Source organism: Moschus berezovskii, chromosome 23 (assembly GCF_049115385.1).
Source record: "Moschus berezovskii isolate FMDL1 chromosome 23, NW_MosBer_1.0, whole genome shotgun sequence".
Classification (NCBI taxonomy): Eukaryota; Metazoa; Chordata; class Mammalia; order Artiodactyla; family Moschidae; genus Moschus; species Moschus berezovskii.
This window is the reverse complement of record NC_142482.1, coordinates 27,182,887-27,208,447: the sequence shown is the minus strand read 5'-3', so window position 1 is coordinate 27,208,447 and position 25,561 is coordinate 27,182,887. Positions and strand designations below refer to the sequence as shown.

Genomic DNA, 25,561 nt, shown 5'->3' with positions numbered 1-25,561 from the left:
GGCTGTACTAGTTTGCATTCCCACCAACAGTGTAAGAGGGTTCCCTTCTCTCCACATCCTCTCCAGCACTTATTGCATGTAGACTTTTGGATAGCAGCCATTCTGACTGGTGTGAAATGGTATCTCATTGTGGTTTTGATTTGCATTTCTCTGATGATGAGGGATGTTGAGCATTTTTTCATGTGTTTATTAGCCATCTTTATGTCTTCTTTGGAGAAATGTCTGTTTAGTTCTTTGGCCCATTTTTTGATTGGGTCACTTAGTTTTCTGGAATTAAGCTGCAGGAGCTGCTTGTATAATTTGGAGATTAATCCTTTATCAGTTGCTTTTCACACTAGTGAAAGTAATCAAAGAGGACATGAATAGATGGAGAAATATACCGTGTTCGTGGATTGGAAGAATAAATATTGTGAAAATGAGTATACTACCCAAAGTAATTTATACATTCAATGCAATCCCTATCAAGCTACCAACAATATTTTTCACAGAACTAGAACAAATAATCTCACAATTTGTATGGAAATACAAAAAACCTCGAATAGCCAAAGCAATCTTGAGGAAGAAGAATGGAACTGGGGGAATTAACCTGCCGGACTTCAGGCTCTATTACAAAGCCACAGTCATCAAGACAGTATGGTACTGGCATAAAGACAGAAATATAGATCAATGGAACAAAATAGAAAGCCCGGAGATAAACCCACGCTCCTATGGACACCTTATCTTCGACAAAGGAGGCAAGAATATAAAATGGAGAAAAGACAGTCTCTTTAACAAGTGGTGCTGGGAAAACTGGTCAGCCACTTGTAAAAGAATGAAACTAGAACACTTCCTAACACCATACACCAAAATAAACTCAAAATGGATTAAAGATCTAAATGTAAGACCAGAAACTATAAAACTCCTAGAGGAGAACGTAGGCAAAACACTCTCCGACATAAATCACAGCAGGATCCTCCAAGACCCACCTCCCAGAATATTGGAAATAAAAGCAAAAATAAACAAATGGGACCTAATTAAAATCAAAAGCTTCTGCACAGCAAAGGAAACTCTAAGCAAGGTGAGAAGACAACCTTCAGAATGGGAGACAATAATAGCAAATGTTTCTAATTTTTATTGACGTGTAGTTGATTTACAATGTTGTGTTAGTTTCTCGTATACAGTGAAGCGATCCATGATCCAGTGTATATATAATTTTTCATATATGTATATATATTTTTTCAGATTCTTTTCTGTTATAGTTTATTACAAAATATTGAATGTAGTTCCCTATACTGTACAATAAGACCTTTTTTAAAAAATCTATTTTATATGTAGTAGCTTGTATCGGAGAAGGCAATGGCAAGCCACTCCAGTACTCTTGCCTAGAAAATCCCATGGATGGAGGAGCCTGGTAGGCTGCAGTCCGTGGGGTCGCTAAGGGTCGGACACGACTGAGCGACTTCACTTTCACTTTTCACTTTCACACATTGGAGAAGGAAATGGCAACCCACTCCAGTGTTCTTGCCTGGAGAATCCCAGGGACAGGGGAGCCTGTTGGGCTTCCGTCTATGGGGTCACACAGAGTCGGACACAACTGAAGTGACTTAGCAGCAGCAGCAGCAGCAGCTTGTATCTACTAATCCCAAAGGCCTAATTTATCCCTCCCTCCTCTCTTTTCCCCTTGGGTAACCATAAGTTTGTTTTCTATGTCTGCAAGTCTATTTTTTGTTTTGTAAATAAGTTCACTTGTGTTATATTTTAGATTCCACATATAAGTGAGATCATATGGTACTTGTCTTTGACTACTTCGTTAGTATGATAATCTCTAGGTTCATTCCAGTTGCTGCAAATAGCATTATTTCATTCTTTATTTTGGCTGAAAATATTCCTATATATCTGCATATATACCGTGTCTTCTTTATCCATTCATCTGTTCGTGAGCATTTAGGTTATTTCCATATTTTGGGCATTGTAATTAGTGCTGCTCTGAACATTGGGGTACTTGTGTCTTGGAAAGTGTTTTTATTTAATATACACTTTTAATCTTGTTTATGATCCACTGTCCCATGTTAATCTTCAAGGGCATTTCTTATTTGTAGATGATTTGTGGATTGGATTTCTATGCCTTGTCCTCTAGTATATTTCTGAGCTCTTTAACATGTCCTATTCATTTTACATTTGGGATGATTTCTGAAGTGAATCTTTTCTGTTACTGACTTTTCACACTGTCAAATCTACCTTTCATTGCTTCTAGTAAGGAACCTTTTGGATTTCTTTCTTCTTTTTTTACTGTCTTGTACTGTATCATCCTGCATCTTTTCTGGTCTATGAATGAGTCTAGTCTTGGATCCCTATGTTGTCCTTGATGTCTGGAGCCAAGATAGCCAGTGATGAAACACAGCATCAGACTCAGCACCTCCCAGCAATGGCATAACATCCTGTTGTGCAACTTTCAGGAGCCTCTGGGGGTAGAGTGTCCCTCTGTAGCTGTGCCAGGAGCCACAGAACAGTGGGAGTCAGTGCACTTGAAGGATGAGGAAGGCCAGGCTCTGGGGGCTGCTCTGGATGCTCTTCATCCCAGGTAAGATGCGGAGGAGGCGTGAGCAGTGAGCTCTTTGCCCAGGACCTGGGGTTGGGGCCAGACCCTCACGAGAAAGGTCTCCCTTTTCCTCTGAAGCTCCGGGGGATGTGGCCACCCAAGACAGAACCATCCGGTAGATATGCCACACTGGGTTTCTCCACCCAAACTTAAAAGAATCAGGAGAACACGCAGGGCCTGAGAACAGAACTAAAGGGGGCGGGTTAGGGAAACAAGATGCCTATGCCTTTTGATGTTGTCAGGGACATGCAAAACCCTGAGTGGGAAACTAATGGTAGAGAAAAATCTTATCTTGACATGATCTAAGGGAATTTTGTTTTTGAGTTTGACATTTTTTCCCCTTTATATTCCATCATGGTGCTTTGGATGTTGAAAGAAGTATTAGTCACTCAGTTGTGTCCAACTCTTTGTGACCTCATGTCTATCCATGGCATTCTCCAGGCAAGAATACTGGAATGGGTTGCCATTTCCTTCTCCAGGGGATCTTCCCCACCCAGGGATCGAACCTGGGTCTCTCACATTGAAGGCAGACTTTACCAACTGAACCAGCAGGGAAGCCTAAACCCGAAAGACATAGTCCATTCAGTAAATATCTCCCAGGGGCCAAGCATGGGCCAGGAAACCTGCTGTGGCTGAGGACACAGACGTGCACAGAGGAAAAGAGCCTGTTTTCACAGAGGTAGTGATCCCAGGGCCCTGAGGCTCTGCTGCTCGGGCTCCGCAGGGTTGCCGGGGCCCTTCTCTTCTCTTCCTGCCCAGCTCACACCTTCACTAAAAGTGGAAGCACTTGGAGCTTTCGTTGTTCCTGCTCCCAGCCCTCATGAATATATTGAGAAAATAAGCAGAGAAGGGGAGCATATCAACAAGGAGTTAAAAGAAAGGTTTGCTTTGGAAAGACAGAATGGATTCCAGGGAAAGGATGTTTTCTGGGGACCCACTGCCTTGAGCAAAGTCTTGGATAATCACCTGGTAAAGCCTGCATACCCGGTTTACTCTGGGATTCCTTGGAGCTGGGGTGATGATCTGGATGGGGTACATGGGAGTCTGGTTCCCATGGACCAGTGTATTTCCTTGTGTCTTTTCTTTTTTAAAAAAACCTGTTTTCATTTTGCAGTGGAGATTGTGTTTATTTATTGATTTATTTTTAGTTTTATGCACTTATTTGCCCACACTGGGTCTTCACTGCGGCGCATGGGCTTTCTCCAGTTGGGGTGAGTGGGGGCCACTCTGTAGTTGCAGTGCATGGGCTTCTCCTTGCGGTGGCTTCTCTTGTTGCAGCTCAGGGGGGTTCTGGAGCACAGGTTCCGTAGTTGCGGGGCATAGGGTTTAGTTGCCCCTTGGCATGTGGTATCTCCCTGAAGCAGGGATGGAACCTGTGTCCCTGCATTGGCAGGTCGATTCCCAACACCACTGAACCACCAGGGAAGTCCCTCCCTTGTGTCCTATTCATGTTTTTCCAAAGGAGAACTGGGAGAACATGGAAGATTGAAGAATGAGAGGAAACCAGTGGTTTTTTCCCACTGGGTCCTATCAGGGTAGATTAGGGTGTAACATAAAAGCTCCTTCTAGACCCTGTATCCTGGGGAATAGAATTGTTAGTCAGCTATTCCCACCTGGGTTGGGATTGGCTCTAATCCCAACCAGACAGCTGCCTTGGGCAATCTAGCTCAGAGGTTTAGAGCTGATTCTAGAGTCTTCCCTGGTGGCTCAGATGGTAAAGAGTCTGCCTGCAGTGCTGGGGATCCAGGTTCAATCCATGGGTTGGGAAGATCCCCTGGAGAAGGAAACAGCAACCCACACCAGTATTCTTGCCTGGAAAAATCCGATAGATGGAGGAGCCTGGCAGGTGACAGTCCATGCGGTCATACTTATAAGTTGATACTACTATTATTCCTAGTTTCGAGACTAGGGCCACCAAGAGTCGGACACTTTCTAGAGTCTGACTATGAGGGTTTGAATCCTGACTTCACACATTTCTCCTGTGGGACCTTAGGCAAATCACACATTGTGTGTGTGTGCTCAGTTGTGTCCAACTCTTTTCAACCCCATGCACTGTAGCCTACCAGGCTCCTCTGTCCATGGGATTTTCCAGGTAAGAATACTGGAGTGGGTTGCCATTCCCACTCCAGGGGATCTTCCCAATCCAGGGATCAAACCCGTGTCTCTTGCATTGATAAGCAGATTCTTTACTACTAGGCCACCTGGGAAGCCCAAATCACATAATAACTTCTGGGTTATTAAATAAACTTTCTGTCCTCCAATTTCCTTGTCTTGAAACTAGGAAAAATAGCAGTATCAACTGATAAGTTATAAAGATTAAATGAGAGAATGTCTTAAACACTTAGCAGTAAAATGTATTTGTTATTCTTTTTTACATTAATAATATAAAGAAGTCCTTTCTTGAAATGGTGCAAAAAGTGATGTACAGACTTCACTTCTGCATTAGCTTCTTACTGTCTCCTTTCACAAGAGCCTGGCAGGTTTGTGAGCAATCTGTCTCCTGTAACTCCTACTGTCTTAATCCATCCGGGCAGTTATAACAAAATACCACAGACTGGGTGGCTTATAAACAACAGAAATTTACTTCTCCCAGTTCTGGAGGCTGGAAATTCAAGGTCATGGTACCAGTATGGTTGGGTTCTGGGGAAGGTCCTCTTCTGAGTTGCAGACTGACTACCAATTTCCCACTGTGTCCTCATGTGAGGGAAAGGGCAAGGGAGCTCCCTGGAGCCTCATTAATAAAGGCACTAATCCTATTCCTGAGGGCAGAGCCCTTTGACCTAACTATCTCCACCTTGAAGTTTAAGATTTCAAAATATGGATTTTAGGGGGACACTAACACATTGTGTGTGTGCTCAGTCATGTGTGTGTGCCTCCCTGGAGAAGGAAATGGCAGCCCACTCCAGTATTCTCACCTGGAGAATCCCATGGATGGCGGAGCCTGGTAAGCTACCATCCATGGGGTCACAAAGAGTCGGACACGACTGAGCGACTTCACTATAACATTTAGATTAATAAAAGCAGCGATAATTGTAGGTAGTGGTAGCCTGACCTTAGTAATGGTAGGTGGACTGACCCACCACTATCCAGCCCATTATTTGGTTTTCCATGAAGGAAGGTATCTCAGGCCTGGATGGATAAACTGTAGTCCCTCAGTAAAGGGAGCCCTGCTGTGTCCAGTGGAAAACACAGACCTGAATCTTCTTACTTCAACTCTACTTGGCCCTCCCATCAGCAAGGATCCCTTGGACCAGACCAGAAATTCATGCCAATTCTAAGTTCAATATTCAAGAGTGTGCTTGAAACTTTTGTCCCTGTAATGCAAGGGTTCTCAGCCTTGGCACTACTGACATTATGGGTGGGTTAATTTTTTCTCAGGGGGGCTGGCCTGTGCACTGAAGGATGTTTAACAACATCTCTGGCCTCTACCCATTAGATGCTATTAGCACCTCCTTGCTCCCAATGATGGGACTTCCCTGGTAGCTCAGCTGGGAAGAATGCGCCTGCAATGCAGGAGACCCCAGTTCTGTTCTTGGGTTGGGAAGATCCCTGGAGAAGGGATAGGCTACCTACTCCTGTATTCTTGGGCTTCACTGGTGGCTCAAACAGTAAAGAATCCACCTGCAATGTGGGTGACTTGGGTTCGATCCCTGGATTGGGAAGGTCCCCTGGAGAAGGGAATGGCAACCCACTCTAGTATTCTTGCCTGGAGAATCCCACGGACAGAGGAGCCTGGTGGACTACAGTCCATGGGGTCTGAAAGAGTTGGACACGACTGAGTGACTAAACACAATACAGCGTAACTCCCAATTATAACAACCAAAAATGTCTGCAGTCATTGTCCAATGTCTCCAGAGGGAAAATTGTCCCTAGTGGAGGACTACTGCTGTGACCCCTTGACATTCTGTAACATTTAGAACTCTTTTGGACGCAAGCAGCATCCTACAGACCAATCAACACAGTTAGAAAGAGCAGCAGTCTCAGAGAGGATTCTGATTGGCCCAGCCTTAGTCATGTGCCCATTTCTAGGCCAATCTGCATGGCCAGGGTGGTGAGATTCTTTGGTTAAGCCTGTGTCTCTGTGTCCATCCTGGAGAATATGGGCAGCCCCGTCGGTAAAGGTACATAGGATGAGAAAGATGAGCACCCTGAGAAAGACGTGCTCTGCTACCCAAGGAAGGGAGAGATGAAGGCCACACCACCAGACATCAGTGTCCACCATGTCCTCGAGATGGCTTCCTTGCCATTTTCCCAGTAGTCTGTTGAACTGGCCTCTCTCCTCTAACTTAGATGAAGTTCCTCTAGGTGTTCAGTGGAATCACTTTCTGAAGGCAACATCTCTTCACATCCACCTTGCAACCTGTCCCGGGGGTCCAGTGGTTAGGATTCAGCAGTCTTACTCTGCACCCTGTATATCCTTCTCGATAATCTTTCCCTCCCGTCATGCCCTTGTCACTCATGGTCTTAGCATGTGTCCCACGCTCTGTCTCTATTCAAACAATTTCTTCCTCTCAAAAACAGTCATTTACGAAAGTGGATTTGCACAAATCATACACAGTCTAACTTTTGTGGTCAAAATCAAACAAACAAACCAAATGAACCCCATCCCCCGAAAAAATTAGATCTGGGGTCTAATGCTAACTTGCAGGGAAAGCTGCGTCTTCTCTGGAGACCTTGAGGATCTTGTCTAAAAATTAGGTGATTTAACAAGAAAGAGAGGTGGCTCTTCTCTCTTTTTGTTCCCAAAGAGAAGGAAGCTATTCCTCACAGAGCCTAACTCAAATTCTCTGCTTACAGAAATCCAAGCTGCCGCCAAACTATTCGAGGAGAAATGTACTCTAGCAGAGGGGCAGACCTTGAACGTGAGCTGTCCTACCAATACCAACATGTATTCCAAAAACCAGAAGGCTTGGCAGAGGGTGAAAGATAACAAGGAGGTCCAGACACTGGCAATCACAGAGGGGTCCAGTCAAGTCCAGGTGGGGAAGTACTTCCTAGAAGACATCCCCAGTGAAGGCATACTGCAAATCCGAATGACCAACCTTCAAGTGGAGGACTCAGGACTGTACCAATGTGTGATCTTGGTACCCGGCAACCCCATCATCCTGTTCCACCCTGTCCGCCTGGTGGTGACCAAGAGTGAGTGACCTGGGGGTGGGTGGGAGAGAGTGGGAGAGCCAGATCAGGTCGGGTGGGACAGAGGCGGGAGCACCAGTAGGGGTGTGGCTCAGGATTTCTAGAAGCTTATGATCTTGCTCCTTGTTTCTCGAAGCTCCTTGTTTCTCATTGGAGAGACATTTGGTCCAACGGTAAGAAGGGATTATATCTCATTCTTTGTATGGGATTCCTCTTTCAGAGCAGAACCTAACATGCTGTGCTATTGTAGGAACTGGGGTATGGTGAAAGGTGAGTGATGGACTTGGGACAATTTAGCCTCATCCTTCAGGTCTTCATGTAGAAGTCATTTCCTCGGGAAGCCTCTGTGAGTCACCCTCCCTTCCTAAGAATGCATCTGAGGGCCCTCCTGTCTGCTTCCAAAGCAGTTCTCCTCAGACCTTAAGTGGGCACATATCTTATTTTAAATGTAATACGTCTAGGATGGGACCTAGATTCTGCATTTCCAGCCTCTTCACAGACAATGCTGATGCTGCTGGTCCATGGCTTCCGTTTTGAGTAGCAAAGCACCAGGGCTCACTTGGTGCCCTCTTCATAGACAGCTTTATCTCACTGGATGAAGTAGTGGCCAGTTTCCTTAACTATCTCCCCTATTCATCTTTGAGAACCTTGAGGAAATAATCTGTGCCTTATTCGACTCTGTATCTCTAGCAACTGATGAAGTGCCTGGCATATAGTAGGGCCTCCACAGATGTTGACTGGATGAATTAAGGAAAGCAGATTAGAACGGGGGCAGATTCAAGTTCCTAGCCCCCGTGGAGCCCATATCTAAGGAAGACAAGACGTATCTGAAATATATTAATGAAAGATAACTTGCAAAGCAATATGCCACAGGTACAGGTGAGTGCGAGGCAGAGAGAACGGTATAAAACAATCAGGGAATTGTTCTTGAAGAAGGGCACGTTTGGATTGGTGAAGAATAGCCGGCAAGTGCATTTCCAGTAACATGAAGAGCCTGGAAATACCTTCCTTCTTTCTTATCTCCCTCCCTCCTTCTTTCCTTTCCCCCATCTCTGACCCAAGCAATGGCACACTATTTCTTTATTAAAATTAAAAGCAAAAGGAAACCTTAGTTCATGAGTGGCCATGTTCATTTCCTTCCTCAGTTCCAATTACTCTACCACTCATCTTTCCATCCATCCATCATCTGTCCCACCATCCAATGTGCTTTCTTGCAGATTCTTTGGGAACCCCTGGCTCAGATGAGCATCCTTGCCAGATCTCTGCTCAGAATCCCACTCTACCTCCCGTCACCACCAAGCTCCGTCCCAGGCCCAGGCCCAGGCCTGTGACCCAACTTATCCCCACATCAGCTGTTAGGCGCTCCTCTCCTGGCTTCACAGTCACACCCACAAATGTGACACACGTCACCAGGTATGGTTTCCAGGTCTCTGGGCCCTTGGATTGGACACCAAGTCCTTTGATTCCCAGTCCATGTGCTGAGAGGGTGTGGGGAGTGAGGGATGGGCGAGGGTAGAGGGCAGGGTGGGTTTGAGTCATCTCGGTCCGGGGGACCTTCCCAGGGGAGGAAGGAGTGTGCTGGTGCTGGAGAGAGGAGGAGGCTCTTGGAAGCAATGACGCAGCTGCCATTCTTCCCACCGTTTCCCTCTGTGTTTGCTTCTTGCATGTCAGAGGGGTAAGGAGAGGTAAATGGCGTCTGTGCTGAATTCCAAGGGCTCAGCAAACCCCTAATGGTGTAGTGGGAAAAGAGACCCTGGATTCTAATGCCAGCTAGAGCGACTGAAAGTGTGACTTCAGGCCACTCAGGAGCCTTCTCTGGCTTCAGTTTCCTTATTCCTATGATTGGGGTTGGAGGGGTTAGGGGAGGGTAGAAAAAAATCAGAGCTGGAAGCCATAATCTAGCCCAACAGCTCTGAGCAAGTGATGCGTGTTAGGATATTCTAGACCGTTAGCTTTTATTTGGCTTGTTTTATTTATTTATTAAAAAATTTTTTGAATGCACCCTGCAGTTACGTGATCTCAGTTTCCCAAACAGGTATATAACCAGCATCCCTTCCACTGCAAGGCAGAGTCTTGATCACTGGACCACTGGGGAAGTCCCTGGCTGGTTTTCAATACTGATGCATGTGACCTCTGCAGACCAAAAGAATTAGAATTTCTGGAGGTGGGGCTGGTCTCAGTAACTTTTATAAGATCTTCAGGATTCTTAAAATGTGCAGGCAAAGCTAAGAACCATGACCTTTGCACACATACCCTTTTATACAGTTTATTATTAAATGTTGATTTATCTTAGAGTGTGTTTATCATTAAATGTTGACTTAGCAGAGAAAGAAATATTCTTCCATATTCCTACCAATCTAATGTGTCTTTTTTTGTCCATCTTCTCTTCTGGCTTTTATTCATGCTTGGATATATTTTAGTGTGGCATTAATTCTAATTATACTCATTTTCATTATTTTTCTTGGCTAAAAGTATTCTTCAGTGTTGCTCCCTAGTCTTTGTAGTCAGAATTTCTAGCATACTTTTCTATCAATAAAAAGCCTTAGCTCACAAAATCCTTTGCCTGTTTTTAGACGTTGAGATTATTTTCATTTTTTTGCAGTATTGATAACTCTGAGATGAACATATATTTGTTGATGTCCTTTTCTTCTTTTAAATTGTTCATTCAAAAGAAATTCCCTTAAAAGAAGCCGAACATCTATACCATTCTGTATGTGTCCTTGCAGGCTCAGTCATGTCCAACTCTTTGTGACCACATGGACGATAGCCTGCCACGCTCCTTTGTTCATGGAATTCTCCAGGCAAGAATATTACAGTGGGTTACCATTTCCTCCTCCAGGGAATCTTCCGACCCAGAGATTGAACCTACATCTCCTGCATTAGCAGGTGGATTCTTTATCGCAGAGCACCTGGAAAGCCATTTTCCTCTATACATACTGCCAATTTGTTTTCCAAAGGTTGGAAACAATTTGCAGTGAGATCCGAAATGCGGAAGAGAAGCAGTGTCACTACACGGCTCTTGTATTTAAAAAAATGTATCTGTCAAAATAGATGTGATGCTGAAAGCTCAGATTCTGTGTATTCTGGTGCAAATCAAATCTCAAAGGCAGTTTTGGGTGAAGTAGAAAGGAGTAGGTTTATTGCTTTGCTAGGCAAAGGGGGCCACTGTGGGCTAATGTTCTCAAAACTGTGTTGCAACTTGGGAAAGATAGCGACAAGTTTCGGAGTAATTGTTCAGAGAGGGTGTGATCAGCCCATGGACATTCTTCTGATGGGCTGGTGATGACATAAGTAGGAGTCAGCATCCTCAGCCTTCAGATCCAATTGGTCTAGGGTCTACCTGCTTGTGGGTGGCAGACCATCATTTATCTTCATTAACTTCTACCACCTGAGGGGGTTCCAGTATCTGCAAAACAGCTCAAAAATATTGTCTGTACCCACTGATGAGGAATCTCAAGCTGGAATCAAGACTGCCGGGAGAAATATCAACAACCTCAGATATGCAGATGATATTACTCTAATGGCAGAAAGAGAAAGTAAAGAGCCTCTTGACAGGGGTAAAGAGGAGAGTGAAAAAGCTGGCTTAAAACTCAACATTCAAAAACTAAGATCATGGCTTCCAGTTCCATCACTTGAAATGACAAATAGATAGGGAAAAAGTGGAAACAATGGCAGATTTTATTTTCTTGGCCTCAAAAATCACTGCAGATAGTGACTGCAGCCAGAAAATTAAAAGACGCTTGCTCCTTGGAAGAAAACCTACGATCAACCTAGACAGTATATTAAAAAGCAGAGACATCAATTTGCCGATAAAAGTCCATGTAGTCAAATCTATGGTTTTTCCAGCAGTCATGTATGGATTGAGTGAGTGAAGTCGCTCAGTCATGTCTGATTCTTTGCGACCCCATGGACTGCAGCCTACCAGGCTTCTCCATCCATGGAATTTTCCAGGCAAGAGTACTGGAGTGGATTGCCATTTCCTTTTCCAGGGGATATTCCCGACCCAGGGATCAAACCCAGGTCTCCCACATTGCAGACAGATGCTTTACCCTCTGAACCACCAGGGAAGCCCCAATGGATGTCAGAGTTGGACCATAAAGAAAATTGAGCAACGAAGAATTGATGCCTTCAAACTGTGGTGCTGGATAAGACTCTTGAGAGTCCCTTGGACTGCAGGGAGATCAAACCAGTCCATCCTATGAGTATTCATTGGAAGGACTGATGCTGAAGCTGAAGCTCCAATACTTTGGCCACCTGATGCTGGCCAAAGAGCTGACTCATTGGAAAAAACCATGATTCTGGAAAAGATTGAGGACAGGAGGAAGGGGATGACAGGGAATGGGATGTTTGGATGGCATCATTGACTCAATGGACATGGGTCTGAGCAAACTCTGGGAGATAGTGAAAGACAGGGAAGCCTGGCATGCTGTAGTGCATGGGGTTGCAAAAAGTTGGACACAACTGACCGATTGAACAACAACGATTGATGGGAAAACAGAACCTTGTCCCGAGACTGCTTTCTCCCTGGTCTTGCATTTCCAGTTCAGTTCAGTTGCTCAATCGTGTCTGAGTCCTTGTGGCCCCATTACTGCAGAACACCAGGCTTCCCTGTCCATCACCAACTCCCAGAGCTTGCTCAAACTCATGTCCATCAAGTCTGTGATACCATTCAACCATCTCATCCTCTGATGTCCCCTTCTCCTGCCTTCAATCTTTCCCAGTATCAGGGTCTTTTCAAATGAGTCAGTTCTTTCCATCAGGTGGCCAAAGTATTGGAGTTTCAGCTTCAGCATCAGTCCTTCCAATGAATATTCAGGACTGATTTCCTTTAGGATGGACTGATTGGATCTCCTTGCAGGCCAAAGGACTCTCAAGAGTCTTCTCCAACACCACAGTTCAAAAGCATCAATTCTTTGGTGCTCAGATTTCTCCATGGTCCAACTCTCACTTCCATACATGACCACTGGAAAAACCATAGCCTTGACTAGATGGACCATTGTTGGGAAAGTAATGTCTCTGCTTTTTAATATGCTGTCTAATTTGGTCATAGCTTTTCTTCCAAAGAGCAAGTGTCTCTTAATTTCATGGCTGCAATCACCATCTGCAGTGATTTTGGAGCCCAAGAAAATAAAGTCTGGCACTGTTTCCATTGTTTCTCCATCTATTTGCCATGAAGTGATGGGATGCCATGATCTTAGTTTTTTGAATGTCGAGTTTTAAGCCAGCTTTTTCACTCTCCTCTTTTACTTTCATCAAGAGACTCTTTAGTTCCTATTTGCTTTCTGCCATAAGGGTGGTGTCATCTGCATATCTGAGGTTATTGATATTTCTCCCAGCAATCTTGATCCCAGCTTGTGCTTCATCCAGCCCAGCATTTCACATGATGTACTCTATATATGTTAAATAAGCAGGGTGACAATAGACAGCCTTGATGTACTCCTTTCTCGATTTGGAACCAGTCCGTTGTTTCATGTCCAGTTCTAACTGTTGCTTCTTGACCTGCATACAGATTTCTCAGGAGGCAGGTAAGGTGTATTCCCATTTCTTGAAGAATTTTCCACAGTTTGTTGTGATACACACAGTCAAAGGCTTTGGTGTAGTCAATAAAGCAGAAGTATCTGCTTTCCTGAAACTCTCTTGCTTTTTCTATGATCCAACGGATGTTGGAAATTTGATCTCTGGTTCCTCTGCCTTTTCTAAATCCAGCTTGAACATCTGGAAATTCTCGGTTCACATACTGTTGAAGTCACGCTTGGAAAACTTTGAGTATTATTTTGCTAGCGTGTGAGATGAGTGCAATTGTGTGGTAGTTTGAACATTCTTTGGCATTGTCTTTCTTTGGGAATGAAAATTGACCTTTTCCAGTCCTGTGGCCACTGCTGAGTTTTCCAGATTTGCTGGCATATGGAGTGCAGCACTTTAACTGCATCATCCTTTAGGATTTGAAATAGTTCAGCTGAAATTCCATCAGTTCCATTAGCTTTGTTCAGTGATGCTTCCTAAGGTCCACTTGAATTCAACACTCCAAGATGTCTGACTCTAGGTGAGTGATCACACCATTGTGCTTATTTGGGTCATGAAGATCTTTTTATATAATTCTTCTGTGCGTCTTCTTGTCACCTCTTCTTAATATCTTCTGCTTCTGTTAGGTCCATACCATTTCTGTCCTTAATTGTGCCCATCTTTGCATGAAATGTTCCCTTGGTATTGCTAACTTTCTTGAAGAAATCTCTAGTCTTTCCTAGAGAATTGTTTTCCTCTATTTCTTTGCATTAATCACTGAGGAAGGCTTTCTTATCTCTATTCTGTGGAACTCTGCATTCAGATGGGTATATCTTTCCTTTCCTCCTTTGCCTTTAGCTGCCCCTCCCTTCCCTAATTAATAACTGCTTGAATCTGCCTCCTGGGGCTCATGGAAAGCCATGGAGGCTGAATGAAGGTTGTTTCCTAAAATCAAAGAAATGGGGGACACAAAAACCTTGTGCTCAGGAGCCCGACAGGGCCCTGCATGGTATCAGACACGAGCTGGGACTTGCTTTCATCTGTTACTGTGGACTTTGAGCTCCACAGGGTAGAGGCAGAGTGCCCTCTTTCCCTTCTGTTGTGCCTGAGAGTCTGGTACATAGTAGATGATCATTAAAATCTTTAACATAAATCTTTACAATAAATGCTATTCTTTTTTTCACTAATTTTCCAACGTATAAACTGAGAGTGCAAACATTCACCCATATCCCTGCTGCTGCTGCTGCTGCTAAGTCACTTCAGTCGTGTCCGACTCTGTGTGACCCCATAGACGGAAGCCCACCAGGCTCCCCCGTCCCTGGGATTCTCCAGGCAAGAACACTGGAGTGGATTGCCATTTCCTTCTCCAATGTGTGAAAGTGAAAAGTGAAAGTGAAAGTGAAGTCGTGTCCGACCCTTAGCGACCCCATGGACTGCAGCCCACCAGGCTCCTCCATCCATGGGATTTTCCAGGCAAGAGTACTGGAGTGGCTTGCCATTGCCTTCTCCAGCCCATATCCCTACTAAAGGCCATACCTCCTTCACCTGTTGACTTTATGAGTTTTAATTAACATGAACCATTCTATGCGTCAGAGTCCAGTTGGGAAGGCTGAAGCCATTGAGCTGTTTGAAAAAGAGGGAATTTAGAGGAGTGAGCAGTTTTTCCAGCAGATGGAAGAACAGAGGCACCTATCTGGGGCTGGAGGGTGTGGCACCTCAGAGGAAGCCACTGTCACCCTGTCTTAGGAGGATTCCATGGAGGCAGGCTGTGGAGAAAATCTTGTGCAGATGTTTTAGGAAGTGACCCCAGGAAAAGCCATTCCTGGGGAATGGGACTGGGAGGGAAGGAAACCTAGCAAAGGGTGTTATAACCAAAGCGAGTCCCACAGGGACTAAAGGGGCTTCTGGGCATCACAGGAGTATTTTGTATGGAGAGGTGGCTGGGGAGATAGAGCGTTTGTACTCCCAGCACTTGGTGAGGAGCACAGGAATTCCCCAGCACTGTGACTGGAGTGGCTTGGGGTGGGATGGAGTGGGGGTGTCTGGCCGCCTTCATACAGCCTCAGAAAGGGATGCAACACTTGCCCTTGAGAGTGGACACATTCTAGGAGCTCTGTGCAAGAAAATGTTCCAGGGCTTGGAGGGGATAAGGTAGGGCACTGGCACGAGACACTTGGACAGGTTACAGTTTGTGGAGTCCAGAGCTGAAACCTCCCTGGGCAATAGGGCTGGAACCGGGCACAGGCTTGCAGTGCAGGGGGCACAGCTGCAAGCTTGAGGGTCTAGGGAGGCACTGCCTTCCAGCCCCCACCCCCGTCCCCAGCCAGGGCAGCCAGGGTTGAACTTGGCTGCCTCATACACCTAGTTCCTGGAGATGCAAGACAGTGCTGCAGGCTGGGGGTAGATTTTAGCACAAAAGGAGCTGTGCTGCTTTCTATGGCTGTTCTATCCTTTCTCCCTTTGCAGGCTTGTACATTCAGGTTTAAGCTTTGCATAGGCAAATGTGCTGATTCTTAAATTATTGCTTTGTTTTATTCCTTAATTGTGTTTATCCTATTTCCTGGTGCCTTCTCTATTTTTTGCACTTTATTTTAATCTTAATCCATCAGGGGGGTGTTATTTTTCTAGATGGCGTGAATGATAGAAGCAACGACTTTTTCTTACATTTTGCCACCCAGATATCACAAGTCTGTTTATTTGCTAGACAATTCTTGCCTACCTATTGGGCTGCTGATTTCCTTAGATACGAATTCTTAGCTGGCTTTAGATCTATATCTGGACTTCTGTTTGCTTCCCTGCTGTTTCTCTTTTCAGCCCGGTGTCTCATCTCTATGGATTAGTTGTGCTATAACCTATTTCCACGGGCTTCCCAGGTGGCAGTAGTGGTAAAGAACCTGCCAGTGCAGGAGACATAAGAGACTTGGGTTTGATCCCTGGTTCGGGAAGATCCCCTGGAGGAGGGCATGGCAACCCATTCCAGTATTCTTGCCTGGAGAATCCCATGGACAGAGGAGCCTGGAGAGTCAGATACAACTGAAGCAACTGAACACACACACAACCTATTTCCACATCTGCTGAGTCTATACAAGCCAAGTTTCTCCATTCATTCATGTCCTTTTCTTATGGTACCTACTGATGTTTTAGAATCACGTTGCTGAGGTCTATGAAAATTCATGATGGGATTTTGATGAGGACTGGAATCTTCTCAGTTTATAAATGAGGCCAGAGAGGTGAGGTGACTCTCCTAGGATAGGTCCTGATGATGAGAATGGAAGCCAGGTTTCCTTGCTCTGGGAGCCCTTGCTCTCTCTATTGCATCAAGGCAGGAAGGCGCCTTGTCCGCCTGTCCTTTCTCCCTGACGCCTCTTCTGAACGTGGACTCTGTGCTGTCTGCTAAGTATATTTCTAATCAGTGGTTTTAGGTGATGGGACAAACTAGATGCACAGGACAGAGCCGGTCAGTACGGGGAAAGGAGGGATTGCGAGCAGATGAGCCAAGGGCTGTGAAAGCCCATGACAAACATCCACATGTGTGGAAGGAGCCATGTCCATAGCAGTGCTCACTCTTCTGTCTCCCCCAGGGCCCCTGGGATCAGCATCATCATTCCCGCGGCGTGTGGACTCCTGAGTAAGACCCTGGTCTTCATCGGTCTGTTTGCTGTCACACAGAGGTCATTTGCATCTTAGCCACAGGAATCCACAAGAATAACCTCCAGCCTCCATCCGAGTCCACCTGGCAGTTGTGCCTGAAGAGGGGTGTAAGGGGGAGAGGCGGGGGCAGTCACATGAGCTGATCTGTAACTCAGGTGACTTCTAAGGCTCAGGACCCCACCTTCTTGGCCCTGCTAACTCCTCTCACTTCACTGATAACCTTGGGTGTGCTTTGTCCCCTCACAAGAGAAGATACGGCCGCACACCTGCTCATTCCCTGGTGGCTCAGGGTTTGCATTAAATAAAGACACTGCCTGGGACTTCCCTGGTGGCCCAGTGGCTAAGTCTGAGATCCCAATGCAGGGGGCCCCCTGGGTTCCATCCCTGTCAAGGAACTAGATCCCGCTTGCTGAAATGAAGGTCGAAGACCCCATGTGCTGCAACCAAGACCCGGCCCAGCCAAATAAATAAATATTTAAAAATGAAGACACTGCCTGGTGCTTTTGACTGTCAAGGTCTGTGGGGGTCGTGAGACCAGAGGCTACGGCTGCTAACTCTGCCCTGGTCCTCACCCTGGACCACTACATTTTGGCTTGAACTGGACAGAGTTCCCAGTACAGAGGCATCTTGTTCTCTCAGCTGCCAGGGCTGTCCTCTCCTCTAGAATCAGATGTTTCAGTTTCTCCCCTTCATTTATGGCCCAACACTCCCAGAAGATTATTGAAAACCATGGAGCAAAGAGAAGATGAGATGTCACGGTAAGAATTCCATATTTGGGAAAGGGGAACTGAGCTAACCGGAAGGGTGTATCCTGGGACAAGACTGGGAGGATGAGATAGGATCCATGGCTTAGGACCGGCAAAGCAACATCATTTGTCAACTGTGGGCATTTATTGTGGGCATTGGCCGGGGTGCATCTGGCCACTGGATCCTCAGAACAGCCCCACAAAAGCAGAGATCCATGCCTGGAACGAGACCACACGAGAAGTGCATCACCACTTACTGGCAAGGACAAAAACTAGAGCTCCTTTACTGAAGACCAAGTGCCTCAAAGCCATACAGACCAGAACAACAGGATCCTGCTCTATCTAAGTGCCTCTTCCTTTATCACACGAGAGGCAGGGATGGTGGTGGCCAGCTCTCATCAGTTAGGTTCCTGGAGGTTGTCCCCCACGTGCCCTGCTGGCACCATCCCCTGCCTTCCTTTGCCTCTCTCTCTACCCCCACAGCTCCCCCTTCACTCCCAAGCTCATCCATGAAATAAGTGTCCAGGCCCACCAACAGATTTAAATAAGTACTTTCTGATTTTCTACCTCTTCTGACACTAAAGGGGAAGGGGCCCCATTAGTGGTGAAGAGATGATGGGTCCTTCCATTCCCATTCAGGGATGGCCAAGGCCAAAGTTGTCCTAAATTCCCTGAGAGCAAACATACTCTACCACCCACTATCCATATTCTTACCATCAGGATGCCCTTACCCTCCTTTTCTGAAACAGGTACCCTGAGAGCTAAGGTACAGGCCTCCCCTCCCTGAGCCCCCCTGCCATCCTGTAAGGACTTCTTCACCAACCTGGGGACTGACCCCTCTGAGAATCATGCATTTGGCCACTTAGGTCAAGTCACATGTCTGTACCATAGATGCCAGGGAGAAGGGGCAGGAGAAATATCTTTCTCCATGCTCAATAGAAGGGGAAGTAGTGTTCTATGCCCTATGAGACCCATACCTTGGGGCATATCCCCCAGATGGAAAGGGTATTGGGTGAAGGAGGGCCAAAAGACGATGAATATCCATTACACAATTCCAAAGCTGGTAGAATTAAATGAGACAACATGAGTTAAACATCTGGCACACAACAGGACTTCAATCCTTGGAGTCACTCTTAATACCATTAAAACTGTGGTTTCTATGCTCACGCCTGAACTGGAACTCAGGGAAGCACACACCTTAGATCCAGGCAGAGCACCTGAGGAACACTTTGGGGGCTACCTGACTCACACAGGACTTTTGGAGGCGGATGAACTCTGAGTCATCCTCTATTTGGATCACTTGCTTCAGAATCACCTGGTATTCTTGTTAAAATACAGGTTCCTAGGCCCTCCCCAGACTTATCAAATCAGTGTGTCTGGTGAAACCCAGACAGGTGTATGTTCACCGAGCTTCCCGAGTGACTCAGCCACATGCCCATTCTTGGGAATCACGGGTTGGAGTAAGATAGAGAAGGTGAGTCATCAGGAAAGCTTGACTCAGGCCTCGAAAGGCAAGTCAAATGTGGATACACAGTGTCAGGCAGGTGGGGAGATTGGTAGGAGGGGTTGTGGGATGTAGTGGCCAGTGGCCAGTGATGAGAATGTCTTGGTGGCTGGAGGCCGTCTTGGTAGCAGAGAGGTGGGACATCAGATGGATGGGTCTAGACTTGGTCTGGTGGAGAATGGGGAGCTTCTGAGTGTTGCCCAATTGCGTTGTGACATGATGAAAGCAGGAAGGAAGATGTCACAAGGGCAGTGACCTCTCTCTTCTTTTTCTTCTGCATTTTCCTGAGCTGTCCTGTCTTGTCACATTTTCCTCAGGGTTTCTCAACTGCAAACTGACAACCAAGCCTCCTCAGGGAAGATGGAAAACACCCAAGTGAGGCAACATCCTCCAGTAAATGGAAAAGATGCTGAAGCGACCGATGCACAGTGGATCCAGGGAGTGGGATGAAGTGGAGGGGGAGGGCTCTGGGGGTGGCCATGGCAACTGTGGCTGCTCCTCTGGGTCTCAGGTAAGGAGTGGCAGGGAGAGGGATGTAGGTGGCTAAGCGGAGGTACCTACTAAGAAGAGGGTTTTCTCTAATTTTTAAGGAGGGACTGAAGTGGGATCAGGGCACGTGTGTATTAGAGATGGAGAAGCAGGAAAGGAAGGTCATGAATGCATACTGTCCTGCTTGACCCTGTCCCAGCAGGGACTGGACGATGAAATAGAAGCTGGAGGTTCTTCTCCTGCACCTTGAGGTTGAGAAAACTATGTGAAGTCAACCAAATGAGCTCTCCTTGATCTACTGATATCCTGAGGATGTAAAGACGTGTAAGGCAGTCCCCCTCTAAAGGAATCAAGTACTAAGATAGAGGAACATTAATAGAGGAAAGGGCAAATAACAACAAAAGGGCCAGGAAGCAACGTGGAGGCAAAATTATGGTGGAAGTCCCCCTGGCAAGGCACAGAGAGGGGGTGGAAAGAAGGTAGGGGCTCTAGAATCAGACAGAGCTGGGTTCAAACCCTATCTCTGCCACTTTCTAAATATGTGACTTTAGGAAGTCCTTATCCTCTCTGAGCCTCTTTATCCTCATTTGAGTCCCTACTCAGAAGTATTTGTTTGTAAATGGTACCTACTTCAGAAGGTTGTTCCAAGAGTTTAAAAGCAGACAGATAGACTTCCCTGATGGTCCAGTGGTTAAGAATCTGGCTATCTGTGCAGGAGACATGGATTCAATCCCTGGTCTGGGGACTCCACCTACCTCAGGGCAACTAAGTCTGTGTACCCCAACTACTGAGGCCTGCGTGCCCCAGACTCCATTGCTCTTCAATAAGAGAAGCCACTGCAATAAGAAGTCCATGCACTGCAACTAGGGAGTAGCCCTCACTTGCCACAAATAAAGAGAAGCCCGAGCACAGCAATGAAGACCCAGCACTGCTATAAATATTAATACACAAATAAAAGCAGACTGATGTAAATTCTTGGCTCAGGGTTTATGGCATGGTAGGTGCTAGGTAAAGGTTATGGTGCATGGTGGTGACGTAGCCAGGTGTAGGGTGATTACTGGTATTGAGGGCTGAGAAGAGAAATAGGTTAGTACCAGCTGGATCTGTTCACATAGACTCCCCATGTCTTTCTTTTGTTTGTAACTGAAGATGGGATTTAAGCCAGAGTTCTAAACCACCTTGTGGAGTTCCTCATTTTACCCTGGCATCTCCCACCTTTACATGAGGTATGCATGTTTAAAAGCTTGTTTGTTTTTCTCTTATTAATCTTCTTTTTTTAGAAAACCTAAGTTCGTTATTTTTATTTTATTTATTTTTGATATTATTTTATTTTGGCTTTGATGGGTCTTTGTTGTGGCACTTGGGCTTAGTTGACCCATGACCATGGGATCTTCCTGGACCAGAGATGAAACCCATCCCTGGCATAGGAATGTGGATTCTTAACCACTGGATTACCAGGGAAGTCCTTAATCTTCTTTTATTATAGGGGTCTCAGCTAAGAACTCAGAAGGGTAGAAGGAAAATAATTTTTCCTCCCTTATACTTATCAACCTCTAACTTCCTTCCTCCACTGAGGTCTCTCCAGCTCCAGGCAACTATTTGGGACCAGACCTATTAAACCTTTGCTGAAAGTTTCACACGTGTGAAGCTCACATCTGGTCCACGGGACATACCCACTTCATTCATTCTAACAAACTGGATCTCTGGTGGATCCCTGTACAGTCATCTTTTCTTCATTCTGCCATGGAGACAGGGAGTCATCAGCAGTCTCTGCCTCTTGATAGTTCTCAGGTTTGAGTCAAACACCAGTCTGCTGTGTCCTCCAAACTCCAGGGGACACTTAACAAGCTCTCCAAATTGTGACCTTGAAGCCCCTCTCCTTAGACTTAAGGTAAAGGGCAGGCATCCACTCCCTTCTGCCGTTAGGGTCATAGGACACCAAAACTGTCTCCCCACATCCTCTCCTAATCTTCAAAATCCCCACAACTTTATATCCTCGATGTGGGTAAGGTTTAGATACCTTTCGGCATGTGTTATACTGGTCTCCCACTCACTCTGCAATGTGGTATCTTTCCTTTGAACTTATATTAGTCAAGGTTCAGTTGCAGACAACAAAATCCAATGTATCTATTTTAAGTACAATAGAAAAACATCTTTTAAAAATAGAATATTAAGTTGTTGCTAAGTCATGTCTGACTCTTTGTTACCCTGTGAACTGCAGCACACCAGGCTTCCCTGTTCTTCACTATCTCCCAGAGTTTGCTCAAACTCATGTTCATTAAGTCAGTGAGGCCATCCAACCATCTTATCTTCTGTCACCCCCTTCTCCTCTTACCCTCAATCTTTCCCAGCATCAGGGCCTTTTCCAATGAGTTGGCTTTTCGCATCAGGTGGCCAAAGTTTTGGAGCTTAAGCTTCCACATCAGTGCTTCCAACGAATATTCAGGGTTGATTTCATTTAAGATTGACTGGTTTGATCTCCTTGCTGTCCAAGGGACTCTCAAGAGTCTTGTCTAGCACCACAGTTTGAAAGCATCAGTTCTTCAGCACTCAGCCTTCTATATGATCCAACTCTTACATCCATACATGACTATTGGAAAAACCAGAGCTTTGACTATGCAGACCTTTGTCAGCAAAGTGATGTCTCTGGTTTTTAATGCATCATCTAGGTTTTTCCAAGCTAGCTTTTCTTCCAAGGAGAAAGCATCTTTTTATTTCTACTCTTGAGTTTCTTGGAATGACTGTCAAAGCCACATACATGGTGGGGCGATTAAGGGGCCACTGCTCGTCCCACAGTCAGGACTCTGAGGAGTCAGTAAACTTTCCAAATCAGGAAGCTACAGCATTGTTTCTGGTCCCAGACTCACCCCATGTCAGCCACACTCTATACCAGCAAAATGGATGCCTTTCTTCCTACTCAACTCAGTTCCAAATTTAAGTTTCATACAGATGCCTTTGATTGGGGGAGCCCAAATTACCTCTGGAGCCATGGCTGCCAGAAAGCCTGAGAAGTGATTGTGCAGACCTTTCCTTACATGAGACCCGTGAGAGGAAGGTGGGAATGGAAGTTAATTCCACAGCATCTGCCCAAACAATCTCAGCCAAAACTGAGATGCAAATAGTTCAAATTTTAAAGATTTTTTTTCTTGCTGTCAATGGAAGATAAACTGAGTAGAAAACAAACACCCCTTCTTTGTTATGTTATGGCAAATACATTCTCTTATCCATCATAAAGTCATGTTATAATAGCAACTTCCTATTTCTCCAAAACAATATTTTGGATATTATTATGTGCTGTATATCACCCCGAAGCCATAACAAGATACAGACCCAGAAAATAAATTCCAAAATTTGTGGTACTTTTCTCAGAAACTTCAGTGTGTTTTAAAAATGACTATTTCCCATCAATCTCTTCCCTTCCTGGGATACTGACATGATCAATTCATTGCACAGTGACATCTGGAAAATTCAGCTTCCTTGGCAGCCACATAAGTAAAAGCTGTTCCGTTTTAGCATCCTGTAAATTGAGAGTTTTCAGAACATCATAAAATCAGAAATGATAACTTTAGGAACCAAGGGCAGGTCTTCTGGGATAGGGGCTGCTCTTTCTACTGATCCTGGGCTACTGTACTGTGATCCTTCCCCAGTCTTAATCCCACCCCTTCTTTGAAAGACTTGCCTTGAACCGAACCTCCCACTGCATTCCGACCTTGCCTTACGTAAGATGCTCGCACGGCTCTGCTGGGGCTGAGTTCTCCTTGGCGTCTGTGAGCAATGAACTCACCTTGCTCTTTTCCGCAGGTTGTGTCAGTGATATTCGAGAAGCCAGCATTTCGATAACGTAATTAAACCCATCCATGTCTCCCTTATGACTTAGGTTCTGGGATCTTATTCAAGATGCCCTTCCCAACCTGAAGCACCGTAATATCCTGAATATTGTCTTTTACACAATGTTCGAAGATATTCTCATGCAGTGATTTTTGTTAGCTTTACAGTTTTGACACAAACAGGTCACAACAAAGAAATCCGTCCCTTCGGAGGAGGCGGGCAGGATCTCGAGACTCTCCATCTCTACCACTGAGAGCTGTGCTAATACTCTAGCCATTAACCACACGTGCCTGTGTGCATTTAAATGAATTAAAATTAAATGAAAAATAAGAGTCAGTTCCTCAGTCACATGTGTCACATGTCAGAGCTGGAACAGTCACAGGTGGGAGTGGTTAGTGTGTTGGATGGGAAGGCATGGAACACATCACTGTGGGGAATTTTCTTGGACAGCACTGTTTTCCCTATTTTTGTTTCAACAAAACTGGCTGACAAAACTTTCAGTTCCTTGTTATAAATTTAGCGTCTTATTAATACAGATGACAACTTTTTATAGCATACTGCACACTGTATTTTCATAACTGGGCAGTTTGATTAAGAGTTTCTATTTCACTAAAGAAGATTTTCTTCCTGTTAGAGAATCACACTTCTAAATTTTAATTTTTCTTCCTCAAAGAAAGGGTTTGTGCTATCGTGGTGCCTCAGTCCTTTTGCCCTGTTCCCCTCAAGTCTATTCCAAAGCCATCTTATGCGAGTTCAAAGCAAGTGCAAGTGCAGCCCATCTGGATGGGTAATGAGGCTACACTGGAGGCCGGGGTGCATGGGGGCCACTCAGTGGTGAGCAAAGAGTTGTGGTGAGGGGCTGCAGGGTTGGAGGGCAGGATTCAAATGCCCAACTTGGGCATCTCTCTGTGAAGTCTGTGAAATGTGGGCAAGTCCTGCTCTGCTGCGCAGCCTCTGCAAGGAAAAAGGCAGGAGGCTTGAGACCCGCTCTGCTGTCCCTTTCTCAAGCGATCAAGGTGCTTGCGAGAATAGTGATGCAGGGTTGAGCAAAGCCAGGCTCACAGAAGTAAGTGAGAGGCTGGCTTGGCCCTCAGCGGACTCGCAGGCTGTCTAGAGAGGATGGAAGCATGTCCACTGCAGGGTGGTGACGAAACACAGCACAGAATCAGGGCCAGGGTGTGCGGCCAGATGCTGGGTGCTCAGGGCAGGGTGGGGTGGCGGCTGCAGCCTGGAGTTCTCTGCACCGGCATCTTGCGAGAGGGGCCCCTTGTGGCCCTCTTGTTAAGTGAGGTGAGTTGGGAAGCAGCCCTTGGAGGCACTGCAGGGATTGGAGAAGCGGGCAAGCTCCAGGAGAGCCTGAGACAGGACCAGCATGGAGCGGGCCCACAAGGGATGTAGACACAGGGGCTAGAGATCTGGGGGTTTTGATGCAGGCCCAGGCCTCTAACTGAGCCGAGGAGTCCAGCTAACATGGCACAGTTGAGTGATCGCGTGAGATCAGTGGTGAGGACACAGAGTCATGGACAAAGTAGATACAGACCCTCCCTACTTTGTCCCCGTTAGCAAAAATTGATGTATTGTATGTGTGGGCCTATTTCTGGATCCTCTAGTTTATTCTATTGATCTATTTGTCTTTATACTAATTTCACACTGTCTTGTTTACTGTAGCTTCACAGCAAAGATATCTATCAGATATGTAAGTACTTCAACTTTGTTTTTCAAGATTGTTTTGGCTATTCTATTACCTTTGCATCTCCATATAAATTTTAGGACCATCTAGTCAGTTTCAACAGATAAAATGTCCATTGACTGGTGAGTGAATAAACAAAATGTAGATCCCTACAGTGGAATGCTGTTCAGCTATTTAGAGGAATGAAGTACCAATATAACTCGTTGCAGAAAATACTGCTACAACATGTACGAATCTCAAAAACACTATGCTAAAGGAGCCAGTCACAAAGCACCACATATTGTATAATTTTGTTTCCCTGAAATTTCCAGAATAGAGAAATCTATAAAAGAAGAAAGTAAATTAGTGGTAGCTGGGCTTCAGTGCTGAGACAGGCAGGAACAGGGAGAATAATAAGTGGGAAAATGGTCTCCCAAAAGATTTCCACGTGCTAATCC

General features: G+C 45.6%; 1 protein-coding gene across 2 annotated transcripts; it reads left to right on the top strand.

Annotated features, from left to right (window-relative positions):
* Positions 1 to 2,405: 2,405 nt before the first annotated feature.
* On the top strand, positions 2,406 to 17,353 carry TREM1 (triggering receptor expressed on myeloid cells 1). 2 transcript variants are annotated; one of them, XM_055406339.2, is made up of 5 exons: positions 2,406 to 2,560; positions 7,376 to 7,717; positions 8,932 to 9,127; positions 10,441 to 10,515; positions 16,798 to 17,353. In XM_055406339.2, the coding sequence occupies exons 1-5, from the start codon at positions 2,512 to 2,514 to the stop codon at positions 16,901 to 16,903; spliced, it is 768 nt and encodes a 255-aa protein (XP_055262314.2). In that variant the 5' UTR covers positions 2,406 to 2,511; the 3' UTR covers positions 16,904 to 17,353. The 2 variants fall into 2 exon arrangements, with proteins under 2 accessions (XP_055262314.2, XP_055262315.2); XM_055406340.2 differs by lacking the exon at positions 10,441 to 10,515.
* The last annotated feature ends 8,208 nt before the right edge of the window (positions 17,354 to 25,561 follow it).

Bases quoted from the DNA above. Each gene is read 5' to 3' on its own strand.
- TREM1 (XM_055406339.2), top strand. From the start codon at position 2,512: ATGAGGAAGGCCAGGCTCTGGGGGCTGCTCTGGATGCTCTTCATCCCA. The intron at 2,561-7,375 runs GTAAGATGCGGA...CTCTGCTTACAG, and splicing joins CTGGATGCTCTTCATCCCAG to AAATCCAAGCTGCCGCCAAA. The intron at 10,516-16,797 runs GCAAGAATATTA...TGTCTCCCCCAG, and splicing joins TTGTTCATGGAATTCTCCAG to GGCCCCTGGGATCAGCATCA.